The 19,050-nt window shown below is 29.4% G+C and overlaps 1 protein-coding gene across 6 annotated transcripts; it reads left to right on the top strand.

Moving 5' to 3' along the window:
- Nucleotides 1–9,114: 9,114 nt before the first annotated feature.
- On the top strand, nt 9,115–16,430 carry LOC8275967 (COP1-interacting protein 7). Of its 6 annotated transcripts, none has more exons than XM_048379061.1 (10): nt 9,115–9,336; nt 9,452–9,511; nt 9,633–9,812; nt 10,118–10,236; nt 10,530–10,564; nt 10,669–10,721; nt 10,827–10,979; nt 11,512–11,753; nt 13,012–14,732; nt 15,060–16,430. In XM_048379061.1, coding segments are annotated over exons 1-10 (3,513 nt in total). In that variant the 5' UTR covers nt 9,115–9,334; the 3' UTR covers nt 16,008–16,430. The 6 variants fall into 6 exon arrangements, with proteins under 6 accessions (XP_048235018.1, XP_048235021.1, XP_048235020.1 ...); XM_048379064.1 differs by having other exon boundaries at nt 9,430–9,511; XM_048379063.1 differs by having other exon boundaries at nt 9,426–9,511.
- The last annotated feature ends 2,620 nt before the right edge of the window (nt 16,431–19,050 follow it).

The following is a 19,050-nucleotide window of genomic DNA, read 5'->3' as shown; positions in this document are numbered from 1 at the left end:
AATTAGAACTTAAAAGGAAATCAAGTCTTTAAACCCTAATCCTAGCATGCCACAAAGATGGATCAAATCTTTGATAAGTGTTAAATGCATTCAACAAGAATACAAAAATTCAAGCAAGGTTGAATAAACAAACATCAATTTAATTATCATTCCAAAAATCTGAGAATGAATTGGGCTACGGTTTATTTTTGTAGACTAAAATAAAACCTTAGAAGACAACTTCAACATGAAAAGACTAAACTATCCATTAACTAAACAAAGTTCATTTTATTTTTAAGTTAATGGGTCATGGATTTCGACTTTGCCTTGTTCTCTTTGGATTTGGACCTTAATAAGATTGTATAAGGTCTAATCTTGATGCTTTTCAATGGTTGTGGGCCTTGGATCTTTAAATAGATTTTTTTTGTTGGCCCATGTTTGAAAGAAGTCATTTAAGGCTTGTTGTAGCTTCTTGGCTCTAGACCTTATTATTGGACCTTGTAGCAAGTCCAGTCCATTAAATGACAATCCTAACCTTCCTTGTTTGTTGATCCTCTTCATCAAACCTATTATTTTTATGATTTACCATAAGAAGATAGGACACAAAAATTGCCCGATAAACTTCACACCCAAACTATAAGCCTACCAGAGCAAGAAGAAAATAACGAAAACTGTAGCACCAAAAAGACATTAGTGCCACTAAAAAAAGAAAAAGAGACTTGAGAGGACCAAAACACAAAAAGCCATAGTAGTAAAAGTCAACCGCAACAAATTTGCCTATACTAAATCCATGCTAGAAAATTCTTCATTCCTTGCTTTGCTAAAGAAACAGCAAGGAAATTTTTTCCTATGAATGTGGTAAATCGACATTAGCCTTATACTTTCGAGGAACTTCTTAATCACTAGCAATTCAACTCTATAACAATTGTTGCCTCTATTTTATTATTATTATTATTGTCGACTTTATCAATTACTATTAATACTATTTCATCAGTTTTAATCAAAATTTAGATTTATTTAGCTTTTAATAAGAAATTATGTATCTATTTACAAAAAAAAAATTAAAATTAGACTCAATTAATAAAAATTTAATATATATTTAATTCTAATGTATACGATTAACATATTTTATTAAAATTATAATAATAAATATATATTAAAAAAAATTAATTTAATGTATATATCAATAATTAGATATTTTATCAATAACAACTAAATATAATTTACTAAATATTTAATATCAATTAGGTATCTGCAATAGCTACCTAATTATCAACAACAACTATCAGCTATCAACAATAACCTAACTAAACGTAACTAAATATTGCTCAAAATTATTATTTAATTAAGAATAAATTATAATATCTATGAGAATGTGTAGCAACTGTAACATAAAATATAATGCAGGAGATTCGAGCAAGCTCAGACTCTAGTCAATTCAATTATTGATTCTAGCCAATTAGAGGCGAGATTGAGGATCCTCGCGTGTTATCAACACGACCTATTCTGTTTTATAATTTTTATTATTAAATTTCAATTAAATGATTGAAATTTTATCAAAATTATTAATTTAAATTTTGTTTAGTGGTGGTTATTTATTAAATAATAAAATCTCAATCATTGAATTTGAATTTAGTAGTCAAGATTGTACTAACATGATTTATAAGTTTTTTCTTTGTTTTTTCTTCTTTTTTTTTTCCTAGAAAACAGGCAGTTAGAAGTTGATTATCAAGTTAATTGGCAAGTTTTGTAATTTAGCGTATTAGCTATGTACTGATTTCATTAATCAATATAATCACATTTTTTTCATAGTTCTCTCATTAGTATTGATATCCTATCTCTTAAATAAGAAATTATCATCTAAGCTGAAATAATTTATTTATTATTCAATTATATATTTCTAATACATTAAACATTAATTTGTTTATAATACTTTTCTTTTCAAAGAGTTTAAAATGATTATTTAGGAAAGGAATAAATGGCTAGTTTGAAAATTTATCATTTATAAAAGTAAATTTATAATTAATGAACATATATATGTTTTATGATTTAATATAGACTATATTTTTTGTCTTAGTCTAGAATATCTATAGCATTAGATTAAAAATATTTGATATATATTATAATTAGATTAAAGAACTAAAGAGTAATTTAACAACATAAAATGAATATTGTCTTGTATTGAGATTTTTTTAAAAAAAAAATTAGGATGCATTGAGATAAGGAGAAAAGAACTAAAAAAATAAAATCGAAATTTAACGAATCATCTCGCATTGAAATTTAAAAAATTATTTTTCATATTAAATAAAAAATACAACATAATGAAAATGAGACAAAATAAGTGAATATTATACAAATTTAAGATTCTTTTATATTAAATCTAATGGGATATGGCGAGTTAAAATATAAATAGCCTTTGAATGTGAAAAATATAAAAAAAAAATTATATAAATCTTTAGGGACCTAATGAACCAGAACAACAAAAGAATTGTCAAGGACCCAATGAACTAAAGTTGAAAAGTTCAATAGGTCAGTAAAAATTTATTTTGCTTTAAAATATATTTGAATTTATAATTTTTTTTTAGACCCTTATATTTATTAAATCTTGAGAGCTTCTCTCCAAGATAAGAATTTAAGAATAAATAATAAAATAAAATAATAATGCAAATGAGGTGAAAAGTGAATAATATAAAAATACTCAAGTTGAGAAAACTAAAGAGTAATTTAGCAACATAAATTGAATATTGACTCGCATTGAAATTTGAAAATAAATAAATTATAATGTATTGATATAAGGAGAAAAAATAAAAAATCTAAATAACATTAAATAAAAAATATGACATAATGCAAATGAGACAAAATAAGTGAAAATTATGTAAATTTTTTTAAAAAATTATATTATATTTAATGGCATATGGCGAATTAAGATATAAATAGTATTTGTATGTGAAAAATGTAACAAAATATTATATAAATGTTTAAGGACCTAACGAATCAAAATTAAAAAGTTTAGGCATTCTTTAAAACAACAACAAAAAATTTTAAGGACCCAATTGATTAAAGTTGAAAAGTTTCATATTTTATTGATATAATTCTCTTACTCACTCGTAGTAACGGTGTTTATACGCATGTTTCTAATGGAAAATTTTAAAAATAATAAAAATAAATTTATAAGAATTTATCAAAATGCAGTCAATTATTAGGTACTAAATAAATTATAGTTGAAAAATATAAAAACCCAAAGATGGTTTTGCCAATATAAAATAATAATGGATGGAAAAACAAATAAGATGTGTTGCAGTTATTTGAATGGATAAATAAATCTTGGCCTGCATACATTCTTAAGGGGCTGGACATGAAGCCCGTGGAGAAATAGTGGGCTGAGTTTTTTTTTTTTTTAATCTGTTTAGGGATCTTTTAAAGATACTTTAAAATTAATAAATAAATAAAATATTATTTTTACTATATAATTTTTTTAAAAGAATATTATTTTCTAACACTATAGTTATTTTTTTATTATTTTAATTATTTTACGATTATTCTTCAACTGTTTTAGATTGTTCTATTAAAAAATGATTAAAAAAATAACAAAAACTGAAACTGCAATTTTAAAAAATATTAAAAAATTTTAATATTTCGATACAGTAAAACTAAAAAAAAAATCGTAAATTTAATAAAAAAATATAGGTATTTTTTATATTTTTTTCATCTTGTTATTGGTTATCTTACTTTGTCACATCACTGGAATAATTCCAAAAATAACAAAACAAAAATTAAAAGTAAAAAGAGGAATATGAAGAAAATGCAACTAGGAAAAGAAAAACCTTCACCTACCCCTCGTTTCCTTTGTTAGCTTTGTTTAGTTACTGATTTAATTAATAAGATAATCAGTCTTGAATGAAAAGACACCGCCACGAAAATTATAATTTCATTAATATCATCTTAAATGTACTATAATATAATAATCGGTCCATCAATGTACTAGAATATATTATCATTTTTGTCCAACATAGAAAATCAATTTACCAGATTGGATATATATATATATAATTTGTAAGTACATTTTTTACTTTTTAATACATTATAAATGATTCATCAGTCTCTTTTTCACCTCTCTCAAATTTGTTTCTTCATGCACATCCTTTTTGGATTAAATGATTTCTTTTGTAAAAGAATAGTGGCAAAATGGCCAAGCGTGCCAAGTTTTGGAGGCATAGATATATTAAGCCTATCTTTCTATGAGGATGTGTATAAAACACTGGAGGCTGTATCTTTATTTGGAATGGAAGATAATGGATGTGGTTACAGTTTCATATCAATGGATAAAACTATGAAAAATGAATATGGTTATAAGGACCCAAAGTGTCATTCATCATATTGGTGTGCAGTCATTTATCATAATTATAGTGTCAATGTGCCATAATGTACCTCCAGCTCAGGTGTTTGGTGGATGGTTTTTTCTTTCTTTCTTTCTTTGATTAATTTGTTGCATATCCAATCACAAATGTATATGATCTAACATTCTCATAAGTTCATTTACTTTCTTCCTAAAGTTAGAAGAAAACTTTTCTTTCCAAATATGATATTCTTAGCTTTAAAAGTTTTGAATTTAAATTTGTGTGTTCATCATCCACCAATATTAATAGAGATTTTATTATTTTTATAATGTGTAAAGAACAATTTTATTTTATTTTAGTAGGGATAAAAAAATAATTATTTTTTATTGTGTAACTTATTGTCTGGACTCCAATAATTTATTTTTTTAAGAATTTTTTTTTATTAGTTATTGGTTAGTTAAGCTAGCTCATGATATCTAATAAGCTATACTTGCGCCTTTTACTGCATCATAGTTTTTATTTCTTTTTCCCTGAGCTGAAACTAGATAATAGACCCGATTTTTATTTTTGTCAATTATAATTTTTATTAATACTTTAACTAAGGACTTAATATAAGTAAAATTACAAATACAAAGACTAAAAAGAATAAATAAGAATCTCATGATATATGTGAAAAAAGTCTTTAGTTCAACTAAAAGTAAAAATATAATGGCTCAATAAAATAAAATAAAAATTTAAAAGTTAATAAATTAAAACTGAAAAATTCATGAATTTAATTATGTTTTTAAGAGAATTTTTGTAACGACCCGGAACCAGATCACATGAGATATTGTCCGCTTTGGCTCCCCATTGGCCTTACGGTTTTATCCTTTCGGCGGGTTTGAGAACTTCCCAGAAGATTACTTATCTTGAAATTTTTTTGAGCCAAACACGTTTAACTAGTTAAGTGAGCAAATTTGGTGGCAGGAGAAAATAAACAGTAATAGAACTTTTAATGATTCAATAAAACAAAATTAAGACATTCAACAATTTAATAATGTATATTGCCAATTGATTATGTTGACAATAAAAAAATTCATTCATTATTACTTTCACCAAATTGCAGGATGCCCAATTTAATGAGATGATTATGATGATGATGATGATATATTACACAAAGGCTACATTAAATACAATAACTTGGTAAAGCAGTTTTATATGTTAACTATAACAAACATGATCATCAACAAATTGATTGTTGAGTTATGATTGCCTTAAGTCTTACAATGAGTGGTAGTATCTGAAAATTGTTAGTTAAAGAGATGTATTCATCAACATCCAAAGTAATCTATTATTATTCCATATAGTCTAAATAATTCATGATGGTTATAAAGCACCAAGTTCACTTCCAAACCATTGGTGCTCAAGTAGATGATTTGTTAGGAAGTATTTTAATTATAAGAATTGAGAAGTTACTCTCAATCAGAATTGACTCTATTTCTCTCGATTGATTTTGAGTTTTTATCAAAGAAACACTAATTAGGTGTAATTATATATATATTGATTTGGTGGTACTAAGCCACGTATCAACTTTATAGAAATTTTTTAACGAGCTCAATTATTTGAATGCTAGATTATTATTATTTTTCTCTTCACCACTCGCATAGAGAAAGAATTTCACACTTCCATAATAGAAGACTATAAAACTCCTATAGAAGGAGAATCCAACATTTCCATGACAAAGAACTATAGAATTCTTCCAAAAATATTAATATTTACTTAATTAAAACTAATTAATTAAAGAAAAGCTCACTACCGATTTAAAGATATCAACAATAAGCTAAAATTCTGTTAATAAAAAACAATAAAAAAAAAAAGAGGCAGTTAGCGTTTTTTTATGATAACCTCTGTCTTTCTTTTCCTTTCATTTCCATTCTTTTTATATTGCTTACAGTTTATTAAACTTTTATGAGTGAAAAAGAATAATTATAGAAGGTGGCTATGACAAAGATAAATAATTTGGTCAAAATGCTTTATGAGATTACATTAAACAGAAATTTGTAACCATCTATAGTAATTGCACTCCAATTATTGCCTTATGTTGGGCTAAAGTGTCAATTTACTCCTTGAATTTGGAGTGAATAGGCAATTCACCTAGATTTTATCTTTTTGGCCAATTTGCCCTCTAAATTGCCAAAAGTGGTCAATTCATCTCAATCAAAGAATTTAATACATACAAAAGAAAAAATCAATTTGGTCCTTGAACTTTAGACTAACTATCAAATTGTATAAATTCTTATATTATTTAATTTTAAAATAAGTTAATCCTAATATCTAATGTACATAATTAAATAATATTATTAAAACCATATAATATTATGCTTTTACAAAAAATTAAAATAAAATGTTATATTTTAACAATATTTAATCTTAGTTCCTAATGAAAATAATTTAATAATTATTTCAGTCTCATACTTTGTTCAAATCTTTAAAACTTGATTCAGTAAGGACACTATATATAACTTATTATTCCTAAAATTACTATTTAATATGATAAAACTTATTTGAAATATTTTTATTACATTTTTAGTATATATTATTTATAAAATTTGAACAATTCTATTTAATTATCTTAATTGGTAATTATTATTTTTTATTACGCACCCTCAATTAAAAAATATCTTTTAGAGTTTGATACTTACTATAGTTCAAGAGTCAAATTATATTTTTATAATGAATTAAAAAATTTGATTGGAGTAAATTGGTTATTTTTAGCAAGTTGCAGGATAAGTTAATAAAAAAGTTGAAATATGGATAAACTACTCATTGCCTCCGAATTCAAGGGCAAATTGACCCTTTATCCGCCTTATGTTGGGTGAATTATTTCATGGTTGAATTGACACTACAAGTACATTATCAAGTTAACATATTTAGTCTTGATATCAAAGGCAATCATCATATATGTAGGGGCCCTTTAAGAGTTGGTACAACCTTTCAATAATTCTCATATATAAAACTAACTTTTCTTGTTCTTTCTTCTTCTTCTTCATTTTTTTTCTCTTTTCCTCCCTAAACACTTCATTAATATATTGATAGCTATGCATCAACAATCAATTAATCTTAAGGTTAAGGATTATTAATTATGATTGCAATTTTTTACCCAATAAAATTTGCATGGTGACAGATTGAACAAATTTAGCATTTCACGACTGGTCATGTGAATCTGAAGTACAAAAACAATCTAAAAATATCATTGAAAGTCTTTCTCAAATACTAATTTAAAAATACAAATTGTGGTTTAATAATGCTTAATAAAATATATAAACATTAGTATAAAAATGTAAAATGCAGTTATAATTCTTATAACATTTAAATCTTAGTTATAATCTATATATTTATGGATGAATTCACTTTATTACTTTTAAATTTAATATATAAGTTACGTGTGCTAGTAATCGAGTTTAAACGAGTTGCTCATAGGTCTGGCCGAGCGTAACCAATTTTTATTCTGATTTGGCATATTATCATACGACCTTAATATTGAATTTGAAATTATTTATTTATATATTTAAATAAATTTAAATAAATTATTATAAAGACGAATTACCAAATTATTCGGTAGCGACTTGATTCGTTCATAGGCATATTTTAGGATCAATGCAAGGAGGAGTGGGGGATCCCCCTATCAAGAGGTAGGCCACAAAAAACTCTTAAATTGAAACAATTTTGGTACTTATTATATTTATGTTTGGTTTAATTATGCAAGTAAATCATAACTGAAATAGCAGCAGCCTTGGGGATGTCAACTGAGTTTGGATTCTTGATGGAGTCATATTACAAACAAATGCAGATAAGAGTTTAGATTAAATTTAGGACACCTGAAATAGTAAAATCAGAGAGAAGTAGTAAAAGGGCACATGCAAATACAATGCAACCTCATCTTCTTGTCTATTACTCCACTAAAGAAGGGAAAAAGGAGCAGATTTATTTACACTGATATATTATGTTAAACTGTTCATTGAGCCACACTTATTTTAAACACATTTTATCCTTTCTCAATGTAGATTTGGATTTCTTGAATTGGTCTTTATCCTTTTCCAATTTCCTTGCCAGTTGAGGAACAGAACATAAGAGAAAGAGACAGTTATGAGAGATCAACACTGAATATTCTTTGCCACATTTCCACTCTACTTCTTCCCTGCTATGCACCTTAATCATAAAATCCATTTAAAGTGATAGTTATAGCATAGCCAAGCAAAGCAAGAACCATCTGACTTCTTTCTTTCTCCATTTCTCTTCAATCCCAAGCTTACAGTTTCACTATTTATTACCACCACTCTTCCATTTCTTTCTTTTATTTTCTCTTTTTAATAGTAATAAAGAAACAGACATGTCAACCACCCATCATTTTATACCACAAGACTGCACCCACTCACTCTCTCCTCTCTCTTATCTCTGCCAAAAATACATACAAAAGAAAGAAAATAAAGAATGGAAAATTCTACCCAAAAATATATACCGAAAAAGAAAATTATTATTTTTTTTTATGTATCTGAGGCGTGTATTACTATTTTTATATTAAATTTAAAAATAATTGATATATATTTATTAATTTTAAATAATAAATTATATAAATTATATAAATTATTAAAATATTAAAATATAAATCAAATATAAATCAATTATAATATTTATTGTTGTTTCATTTTTAATTGAGATAAACGTTTTAAAGAAAGAAAAAAAACCATTACATCGACCCACCACCTTAGATCCATTCATTCTTCTTCTCTTACAACGACAGAACAGTGTCAGTCAGTTCTTGTGTTGTGCAAGAAGATAAAATCTAATAAACTCCCCAACTCCTTGTCGGCATTTCACGTGGGGACCCTTTTTCATTTTGGGTCCCATTTTCAAGAAAACAAAATAGCATAAACTTCTTCTTCTTCCTTCAAACCTTACTACCTTAGTTTCTGTTTGTGTCGTTCTCTTTCTTGGTGCTTTCTCAAGGAATCCAAGAATTTCAGCAGATTTCATGTGATATGTTAGTAACTATAGCTCCACAACTGTAAAGAATGATTCTTTGATTACTGATAACTCTCTCTTATTCTTTTTTCTCTTTCTTTGTTGAAGCAAGAAATTTGAATTCTTTTCTCTAGGATGGACCCAAGAACTCTTATTGATCATGCACTTTTTCAGCTCACTCCCACCAGAACCAGGTACACAATTCTTCATTTACTACATCACATGCACACTACAATTCTCAATATATGCTATCTAATTTTCTGTAATGATTAACTCTTTCTTATATTTGCTTGTTGAATTGGTTGTTTCCTGAAGATGTGATCTGGTGATTTTTGCTGCTGGTGGTGCAAATGAGAAATTGGCATCTGGGCTTTTAGAACCATTTGTTTTACACTTAAAAACTGCTAAAGATCAGATATCTAAAGGTGGGTATTCCATTTTACTTCGTCCTTTGCCTTCAAATGCCTACTGGTTCACCAAGGCCACTCTCCAGAGGTAACCCTTTTTCTACGAATTCCTCTTTGTATATCATTGTTTCATTTCATGATATGAAAAATAAGTACTGGATTTGGATTAGGCTTGCAAGTTACTGTTAAGCATGCAACTTATTCACCATTGATTTTTTTTTTTTTTGTTTTTTAAACAGGGAAACTTATTTTACTGTTTGGTTTTGCTAGTTTTATAGTTTGTAGATCTGGGTTGGGAGATTGATTTTTGAGATAAATGTTTAGATCATTGTATTTGAAGTTGAATAAATCTAGTAGTAGAACTATCTGAGAATTGTTTTCTTGTCATTACAGATTTGTGAGATTTGTTAGCACTCCTGAAGTTCTTGAGAGATTTGTGACAATAGAGACAGAGTTAGAGCAGATTGAGAGTTCAGTTCAATCAAATGAGCTGTCAAATGCAGATGCAGAAGGTACTCTTTCAGCTAAATTTCCATAACAAATAGCATCAATAATTGACATGTATCTATGATAATCAAGCTCAACTTCATAGTTATGCAGCAGCTCATTTTACTATTTATTGCTAGTACAGGAACTTTTATCACTCAAATTTTGTTACTATTAAATGACAGGAAACGCATGTAGGATTTGGTGAAATTTATGTAACCAAAGATCAAGACCTGATTTCCATTTATTAATATATCTCTTGATGTTTCTATATTCAGAAAGACATGTTAACTTATAGTGTATTGATTGTAAATTTGAGGTGCAGGTGGAAATTACCGATCTGCCTCATCTAAGGTATTCATTAGGTTTAAATTATTATATATAAGACATTGTTTTATGATGTTTCCAGAAATCCTTATATCATAAACATTGATCCGTTTTCTGATTCTGCATTCTAGTTCAAGGGCAACCATGATGGCAGCAGTGATGCAGTACAAGAAGACAATTCCAAGTACATTACCTGATCTTGAAACTGACTTATTTGATGATTCAGTACATTTGTAGGAATACATTTAAACTATCATGCATTGACTGTTCAGCTCGGGGTGATGAACAGGGTACACCTTCAACGTGCTTTAGATTCGAGGAAAGCTATGCTCCGCAAGGAGCAAGCAATGGCATATGCTCGTGCTTTGGTTACTGGATTTGAACTGGACTGTATGAATGATCTCATTTGCTTCGCTGATGCTTTTGGAGCTTCACGTTTAAGGTATAAAAGATATCATTCATCGCTGTGATAAACTAGAATTTATAGGTAACTGAAGAGTGAAACAGGTTGACTCTCAGAAGGCAAACACATGCATTTCTGCATAGGAAATTTTCTTATGGTCATTGGCCTACATAATCTGGAATATCTGCTCTCATATTGAACTATTGCCTGGCGTCATTGCCTGAGCTCAAACGTAGGACTTGCAACAAATGCAAGTAGAAGCCACTAGAAAACTGGTCATTGGTGACTGACATAGTAAAGGAGCATTTTTATTTGTGATGTTTTCAGATATTCATATAAATTGAATTTTTTAGTTTGTGCGTGTTCATCATACTTAGTGATCCAGGCACAATATAACTGGTAGCCACATCTCTCCTCTGAAGGGAAATTGACTAGTTAACTCCATCTCTTCTTCAATATCTTTGTTTCTGAATTGTATTCAATTTCTCCTTTATTATCATAATCTTCATCATTATCATTGTTAGTACTAAGTACTAACTGTACAATAATATCTTTATCCGATTTTGCATAGGGAAGCATGCCTAAATTTCATGGATTTGTGCAAGAAAAAGAATCAAGATCGGCTCTGGATGGATGAAATTGCAGCCATGCAGGCAGCTAGGCTGGAGTTGCCTTACCTTGGAACTTCTGGAATAGTGCTTGCTGGTGAAGAAAATTATCCTAACCAAATTAGTGGTCTCTCTGTTGGGAAACAGAATGGCTCAGTTGATGCTGTTTCTGAATCAAGCCTCGGAAGTGTAGACCTAAACCAAGGTATGGAAAAATATTCATGTTTCCCTCTATCATTTGATATTCCTCTCTATCCACAGAGATCTAAATCATGATCAGCGGCGCATAGCAAACATACATTGAAAACTTGTTGCAGACTTTGCTACTCTAGAAAAGCACATGACTTTGATAGTGGATAAAGGGTCAATTTGTCCCCTCAATTAGGAGGCAATGAGCAATTTATCCATATTTTAACTTTCTGGTTAATTTTCCCGGCAATTTGCCAAAAGTAACCAATTTACCCCAATCAAAATTTTTAATTCATTATAAAAATTTAATTTGACCCTTGAACTATAATAAGTATCAAACTCTAAAGAATTTTTAATTGAGTTACTTTTAGTGCCTAATAAAAAATAATAATTACCAATTAAGATTATTAAATAGCATTGTACAAATCTTACAAATAATAAATACTAAAAATGTAATATTTCAAATAAATTTTATCATATTAAATTAAGTAATTTTAGGAATATTAAGTCATAAACAGTGTCCTCACTGAATCAAGTTTTAAAGATTTGAACCAAGTATGAGACCGAAACAATTATTATATTATTTTCATTAGGAACTAATAATAAATATTGTTAAAATATAACATTTTACTTTAATTTTTTGTAAAAGCATAATCTTATATGTCTTTAGTAATATTATTTAATTAAAAATCTTAATAAAAATATTATTTAATTATGTATGTTAGATATTAGGATTAACTTACATTAAAATTAAATAATTTTATTATAACTCAATAAAAATTTATACAGTTTGACATTTAGTGTGAAGTTCAGACCAAATTTAATTTTTTTTTTTTTTATGGATTAATTTCTTTGATTGAGGTGAATTGGCCACTTTTGGCAAGTTGCTGGGCAAATGGGCCAAAAAGATCAAATCTAGGTGAATTGCCCATTCACTCCAAATTCAGGGGCAAATCGCCACTTTAGCCCTTTGATAGTATTGAAGATGTTTGGTTTATACATTTTAATATCTTGGATCTCTCTCTTCTTCTGCCAATAGCATCTCAGAAACAAGTACCAGGCCTTTTCTACTTATTGTCAGGATCGAATGTCTTTTAGATATTAAGTGCTGATGTACTGCTGTTTCTTAATTGGAATAGCGATTTTTTGGGATCACCTGTTCTCATTGTATTTTGCTTGTTACATTTTCTCTAACGTAAATTAGCAGAAAGCTATAGATAGTTTAACTATTTACTATCAACGAATCTTTAATTGTTGATGAACATTTTGTACAGATAGTAGTTTGCATGCATCAATGCAAGTGCAATCTGTAGATGGAAAAGCTCAAGTGTCCATGCCATGGCCAAATAATCTTCCTCAATACATGCAGAATTTTCAAGGACCTATATATCAACAAATGCCCCCATTGCAAGGCTATATTTATCCTGGTATGCAAGTTGCCCCTCCATATTTTCCAGGGAATATGCAATGGCCTCCAAAAATGGATGATGCTAGCCTTGCGCGCGAATGGGAATCAGATGACCATAGAAAGCACAAATCGTCATCTCGGAAAAAGAAATCTTCACAAAGAAAGGAAGTGGAAACTTCCAAACAAGATGATTCCACTGAGCCTGGTGATTCCAGCTCAGAGACGGAATCAGATGAAGAATTCCAGATTGGAGAAAAACAGTCTTTTGTTGAGCAGGTGCGCAGGAGGAAGCATGGAAAGAAGTCCTCGAGAAAGGTTGTCATCCGCAATATTAATTACATTACTTCTAAGAGAGATGGAGAAGACAAGACATCTGATGAGGATGAATTCATTGATGGAGAAGTTCTCAAGCAGCAGGTGGAGGAAGCTGTTGGTTCATTGGAGAGACGACATAAGTCAGCTTCACGTAACCATAAGAAATCACATCACAGTACAGTAGATGTCTCAAATGATGAAGATGGCAAAGTAGCTATCAAGAATCCCGATGAACAAAAAGGAAATGACCAGTGGGGTGCCTTTCAGAGTCTCCTTATGCAGGACAAGGATGACTCTTTTGATACAGAACCACAACGTTTACCAGTTGAGGAGTATTTTACAACTAAGAGCTCTGAGGAGGGAAGGTCGTTTACATTAACCCTAGAATCTGAGAAATTAAGGAAGCAACGAGCAATTTCAAACGATTCCTTTCTTGCAACTAAGATGGAAACTATTAATGAAGATGAATATTGTCTTGAAAGCTTTGAAGATGGTGAAAATCTGAAGCCTATTACAAAGAAAAGGGACAACACATACGAAGAGATGTTATTTTCTCAGAGATCTGGGGCATCAGGAAACCGGCAAGCTACTATTTCTGATCACTCCACTGAATCTCTCATGATCAAAACTCAAAAAGAAGGAGATTGGCTCATAAGCAACAGGCTAGAAAAGCCAGCAAACAAGGATGAAAATATAAACCTTAGAACATTTGATGGTGATTATGCTTCTTCTTTGACTGATGATCACTTCCAATTTGAGAGAAGTAAGAAGGATGTTCTAGTTGATGACTCATTCATGATCCAAGCTCGACCGTTAGTAGATGATCAATCTGAATCTATCTTAAGGACAGATATAAGCATGGCTGCAGATATAATTGAAGCTACTCAATATGAGAAGAATGGCACCCTGGAGATTTCACATGAAAAGGCTGAAGTTGGTAACCATGAACCAGATGACCTTTACATGGTACTTGGGCGGGACTCCGTACCTGAAAATGCCATGTCATCTTGGTCCCCAGAAATGGATTATGAGAATGACCATTTATCTGCTGAAATCAATGGAAGACATTCTGCTATTGAAATAAATGGTGCTGATAAGCCTCTTTCTAATGATAAGGGCACTAATGGCAGAACTGGTGAACTTTCTGGTAAAGAAGCAAGGTCAAAAGTTTCAAATGGATCTCTTACAAAAAGCAAGTCTGATTTGATGTCAAGGACCAAGAAGCCAAATACTGCAACCAGAACCACTCTTCAAAAAGGCAAATCTTCCAAGGTATTTAATAAGCTTTCTGTTGTTTCCTTTATTTGATTAAATTATAAAATACAGAAGAAAATGCTTTCCAATGGTTTTCTTCTCTGACCATTTTCTCTTTGTTCATTTATTTATGCGAGCGATGCATAACAAAGTAATGGGCACGTAACTATTCCAAGGAATGTCAAATCATATTTATTGTAATTCGCATGGCGATATTAAGAACAAACAGGAAGAAAGAACTTGATTTTCTTGGGATATTTCTTGTTTTACTATCCTCCTTTTGTTTCTTTTTCTTTTTATCTATGTATGCTAATTTTTTTTACTCTTTCATTTGCTTACAAACAGGAAGAAGAGAACAGAAAGAGAATGGAGGAATATATGCTTCAACGGCAAAAGAGAATTGCTGAAAGGAGCACTGCTGGCAATAGTATAGCATCAAAGAGAATACCAGCTAAGAGGCTATCCACTGCAACTTCATTAAAGAATGAGGAGCCTAAAGTTCAATCTTTAAGCCAAGAAACTAAGAAGGCAGTCTTTAGGAGTTCTACAATTGATCGTCTTGCTATTGCTCGAACAACACCGAAGATGGAATCAGCTCTATCAAAACTTGCCCAACCCAAAAAGGCTTCCATAAAGGCAAAAAGTTTGTCACAAAAGACTGCTAGTGCAGATAATAAGAAACTAAGTCTGAACAATGTGAAAGCTGATGTCCCTCTAAAGAAGGAAGTCAAGGTGGCCGCAGCAGAGAAGCCTACAAAGGTACCTACACAAGCCTCTCAACCTACTGAGGCCCCTGATGAATTTAAAGATATTAAGGAGTTACACAGCATTGCTTCGATAGAGAAGAATAGAGGATCTATAGTTTCAGAAATAGATGCTTCAAATGATAAGGCCTATAATGGTAGTTCGCTACAAATTGACTCATCTACAGAACAGGATCACCTAAAAGGTAATAATGAGGAACTATCTGTAGCAGTTCCCATACCTCACAAAGACATAAAAGCTTCTAAAGGTACTTTTGAAATGATGACATATCCTGTCCCAGAATCTCCAAATAAGGTCTTAAACTTTTCTGCTGTGAATACCATAGAGAACAGTGCGAGAAGTGAAAATCTTCCTTCACCCAAAAAGTCTGAGATAGAAATATCAACTCCACCACCTGTTCAAATAAGCCCAGAAACAATCCACTCAAGGAAGAAGTGGAACAGCGATGAAACCTCTCCTAAAGCTGCTAAAGTGTTTAGAAAGCTTCTTTTGTTTGGAAAGAAAAGCCGAACCTCTACTGTGCATTGATCTCGCTGGACTTCCTAAAGCTTATTCCATTCGGGAGTTTGACTGAGCAAATTGAGGTTCTTGGTGGTGTAGCTAAGGCATCAAAAGAAAAAGAAGAAGAAGAAAATACAAAAAAAGAAGAAAAGGAGGCAGCTCCCACACCCAATTAGGCCTTTGTTGTTGATGCCATATGAGAAGCACATTTTGTAAGTTATCCAAGTTTGGTATTGCTTAGGGTGAGAGTGTAAAGAACTGGAGTTTGTATTTGTTATATTTTCTTGTATCTATGTTGATATAAACTGAAACTCATTTTCTGTTTCACTGAGATTTCTGCTTGTATATGTATCAGAACATCTTGTAATTGAGTTGTTGTAAGTTTGTTCGGATGCATTCAATTTTTTCCTTAACATTCAATGAAGAATGAATGGTTCACAAGTTGAGAAAGATGCTCTTTCATTCTGTTACGTTTGGCAATTTACAGGCTATTGTTTTGTTTCGACTCCATACAAGAACTATCAGATCCTTGATGGGCATTTTGTAAATCAAGAAAACCCCATTGGAGAATAGAGAAGTTTGAATTTCAGGAGGTTCAGTATGGTGGCTTCTTGACCTGATTTTCTTTGGTTAAATGGACTATCAATACTAATGGAGTTTAGTCTGAAACTTTCATGCTTGTCCGTGCTGCCGGCTGACTTGCTTGGAGTTTAGATTTGAACAAAAATGCGCATGGAATAGTTGTTTGTAACTTTGCCCAAAATCCTGAAAATGCAGATTTGTTCAGATTATTTGAGTTCTAGTTATATTCTTCTTTTAATAATTAAAAGTCTTCTTTTTTTTTAATAATTCCCAACAAGCAGTGCACCACATAATAATAGTCTTTTAAGTTTTTTATTATAAAAATAAATACAAAATAAAGGAATTTATAAAAATAAATAAAATATATAAATAAACTTCACAAACTAGTACAAATAAGATTTATTGACAAAATTATCTTACAAGCTAACATTATTGTGCTCTGATTCTCCTTATTTTCATTCTTACAAACTCTCCGCTGTTTGTTTTTATTGTTATCATTTTCTTCTTCTTTTCTCGTCACTTTCAAGAGTAGCCAACCCAATAAGTCTACTCAATAAACAAATCCAACATCACTTTCTTTCTGATGAACCAGACAAGGTTAGTTTTCTTTTTAATTTATCTTGAAAACGAAAAGGTATTCTAAAAAAAGATAAAGGGTAGTTTTCATTTTAAAATATAAAAAATGATACAAATATTAAATAAATAAACTAAAAAAAAACTATCAAAATAGAAATAATGTTTCAATTTTTTTTATTTTATAGTAATTTCCCGGTGGTTCCAAAAAAGTTTTTTGAATATAATTAGTTTGATCAATTTTTTATAAGTATTATTTTGGATTATATAATTAATTGAAAAAAGGTGATTGGTATTGTTATCTATTTATCTTTTATGTACACTTTTTAAATTCAATTGTACACGTGTAAATGTATAACAATGAAAATTTTCAAAAAAGTAAAATTAAAATGTTGTTTTTCTCTAATAGATATGTTGTATGGTTTGGTGTAAATTTTTAGGATAAATTCGAAATAGTGGTTCATGGGTGAAAATAAGCCGGGTCGATTTGAACACATCATTATTTAAGTTCAACTCTTTGAAATTATATTAGTGATTAAGATCGACTCAAGTTTAAGATATTTTGAACAAGCTCGAATAAATTAAAAAATGAGTCGAGCTTGAGTCAAATTTGAACCATTCAAAATGCTAAGTTTTTTAAATATTTTACTTATTTTTATTATGAATAAGAATAATAAAAATAAAATAAAATTTTATTAATAATGAAACTAATAGAAAAAAACCCACAAAGAATAATAAGTTCAAAGTGATAAAAAAACCCATTTAAAAACTAAATAATAATATTTTGCTTTACTAAAAATAAAATAAAAAATTTAGCTCGTAAATGTTATTCTTTTCAAGCTTTAGCTCATAAAAGAAGATTACAAATTTATATGTGAATATGAATGTAAAAGATGTATATAGTTAAGTACAAAATTTTCATTTTGATTTATAAAAGATATATTTAAATTTATCTTTATTATCTTATAGATATAATTCATTTTAAAAATGTATATATATTCTATCGTATTATTATAGATAATTTATATTATTTATAAGGAGTCTAAAAATTCACGAACATACCGAGCCAAGCTTTTATTTATTTAAATTCAACTCAAATTTTTAATGAACTTAAAAATAAGATCAAGTTCAGATTTATATTTATTGAACGAGTTAAAAAGATAAGCCGAATCCAAGTCAAACTCGAACTATTCAGATCGTTTTACATCCCTACTTGGATCACAGATACCAATAAAAATTGGGATATCAATAAAACTTTTTTTCCACTTAAGATCCAAATAAAGAATAATGTGGCAATTCTTTTAGTTTTTTTTTTTTTTCTATTTCGCGAATTTTATGTCATTCTGGCATGCCACATTTACATGACAAAAGTTAGTAATATAATTAAGAAATAGAAATATTAAACTTAATAATAATAATAATAATAATAATAATAATATCAATACAACTTATTAAGAAATTAAACATATAACAAGACTCGATGAACTCCCGACTTTCGTCTACCACCACAAATCGTAGACTTTAGCCATGTCGTTTCATAGTTAATACTCTCATAGTTAAGAAAAAAATCATCGTTTTAATCTCTATCCAGTTCCATCTGTGAACTCCTAAACTCTACCTCTACCATTGTAATACAAGCCGTCAGCATTATTGAAGAAGAAAAGAGAGGCAAAACTGGTAAGAGTGAAGACAATAATTGAGGAAGGAAAGAAGAAATCCAATGGCCAATCCAAGGAATTTGCACTATTCAAGATGGATGAAAATTTAGAATTTAATTGGATGAGTTCATTTATGCAATCGGTTGATGTGTTCTGTTTGAAGGGAGTTCTTGATCGTGAAGACTTAATTACTTCTTGTACAGTTATTGATGGTTATTATAAATTAAGTCAAATTGATAGTGTTTGATTTTTCAATT

This window comes from Ricinus communis, chromosome 9 (genome assembly GCF_019578655.1).
Source record: "Ricinus communis isolate WT05 ecotype wild-type chromosome 9, ASM1957865v1, whole genome shotgun sequence".
In the NCBI taxonomy this organism is placed as follows: domain Eukaryota; kingdom Viridiplantae; phylum Streptophyta; class Magnoliopsida; order Malpighiales; family Euphorbiaceae; genus Ricinus; species Ricinus communis.
Note: the sequence above shows the minus strand (reverse complement) of the source record. Positions and strands in the feature narration are given on the sequence as shown.

Coding starts and splice junctions, on each gene's coding strand:
- LOC8275967 (XM_048379061.1), top strand. Junction 10,237..10,529: donor GTCAAATGCAGATGCAGAAG/GTACTCTTTCAG, acceptor TGTAAATTTGAG/GTGCAGGTGGAAATTACCGA. Junction 11,754..13,011: donor AAGTGTAGACCTAAACCAAG/GTATGGAAAAAT, acceptor CATTTTGTACAG/ATAGTAGTTTGCATGCATCA.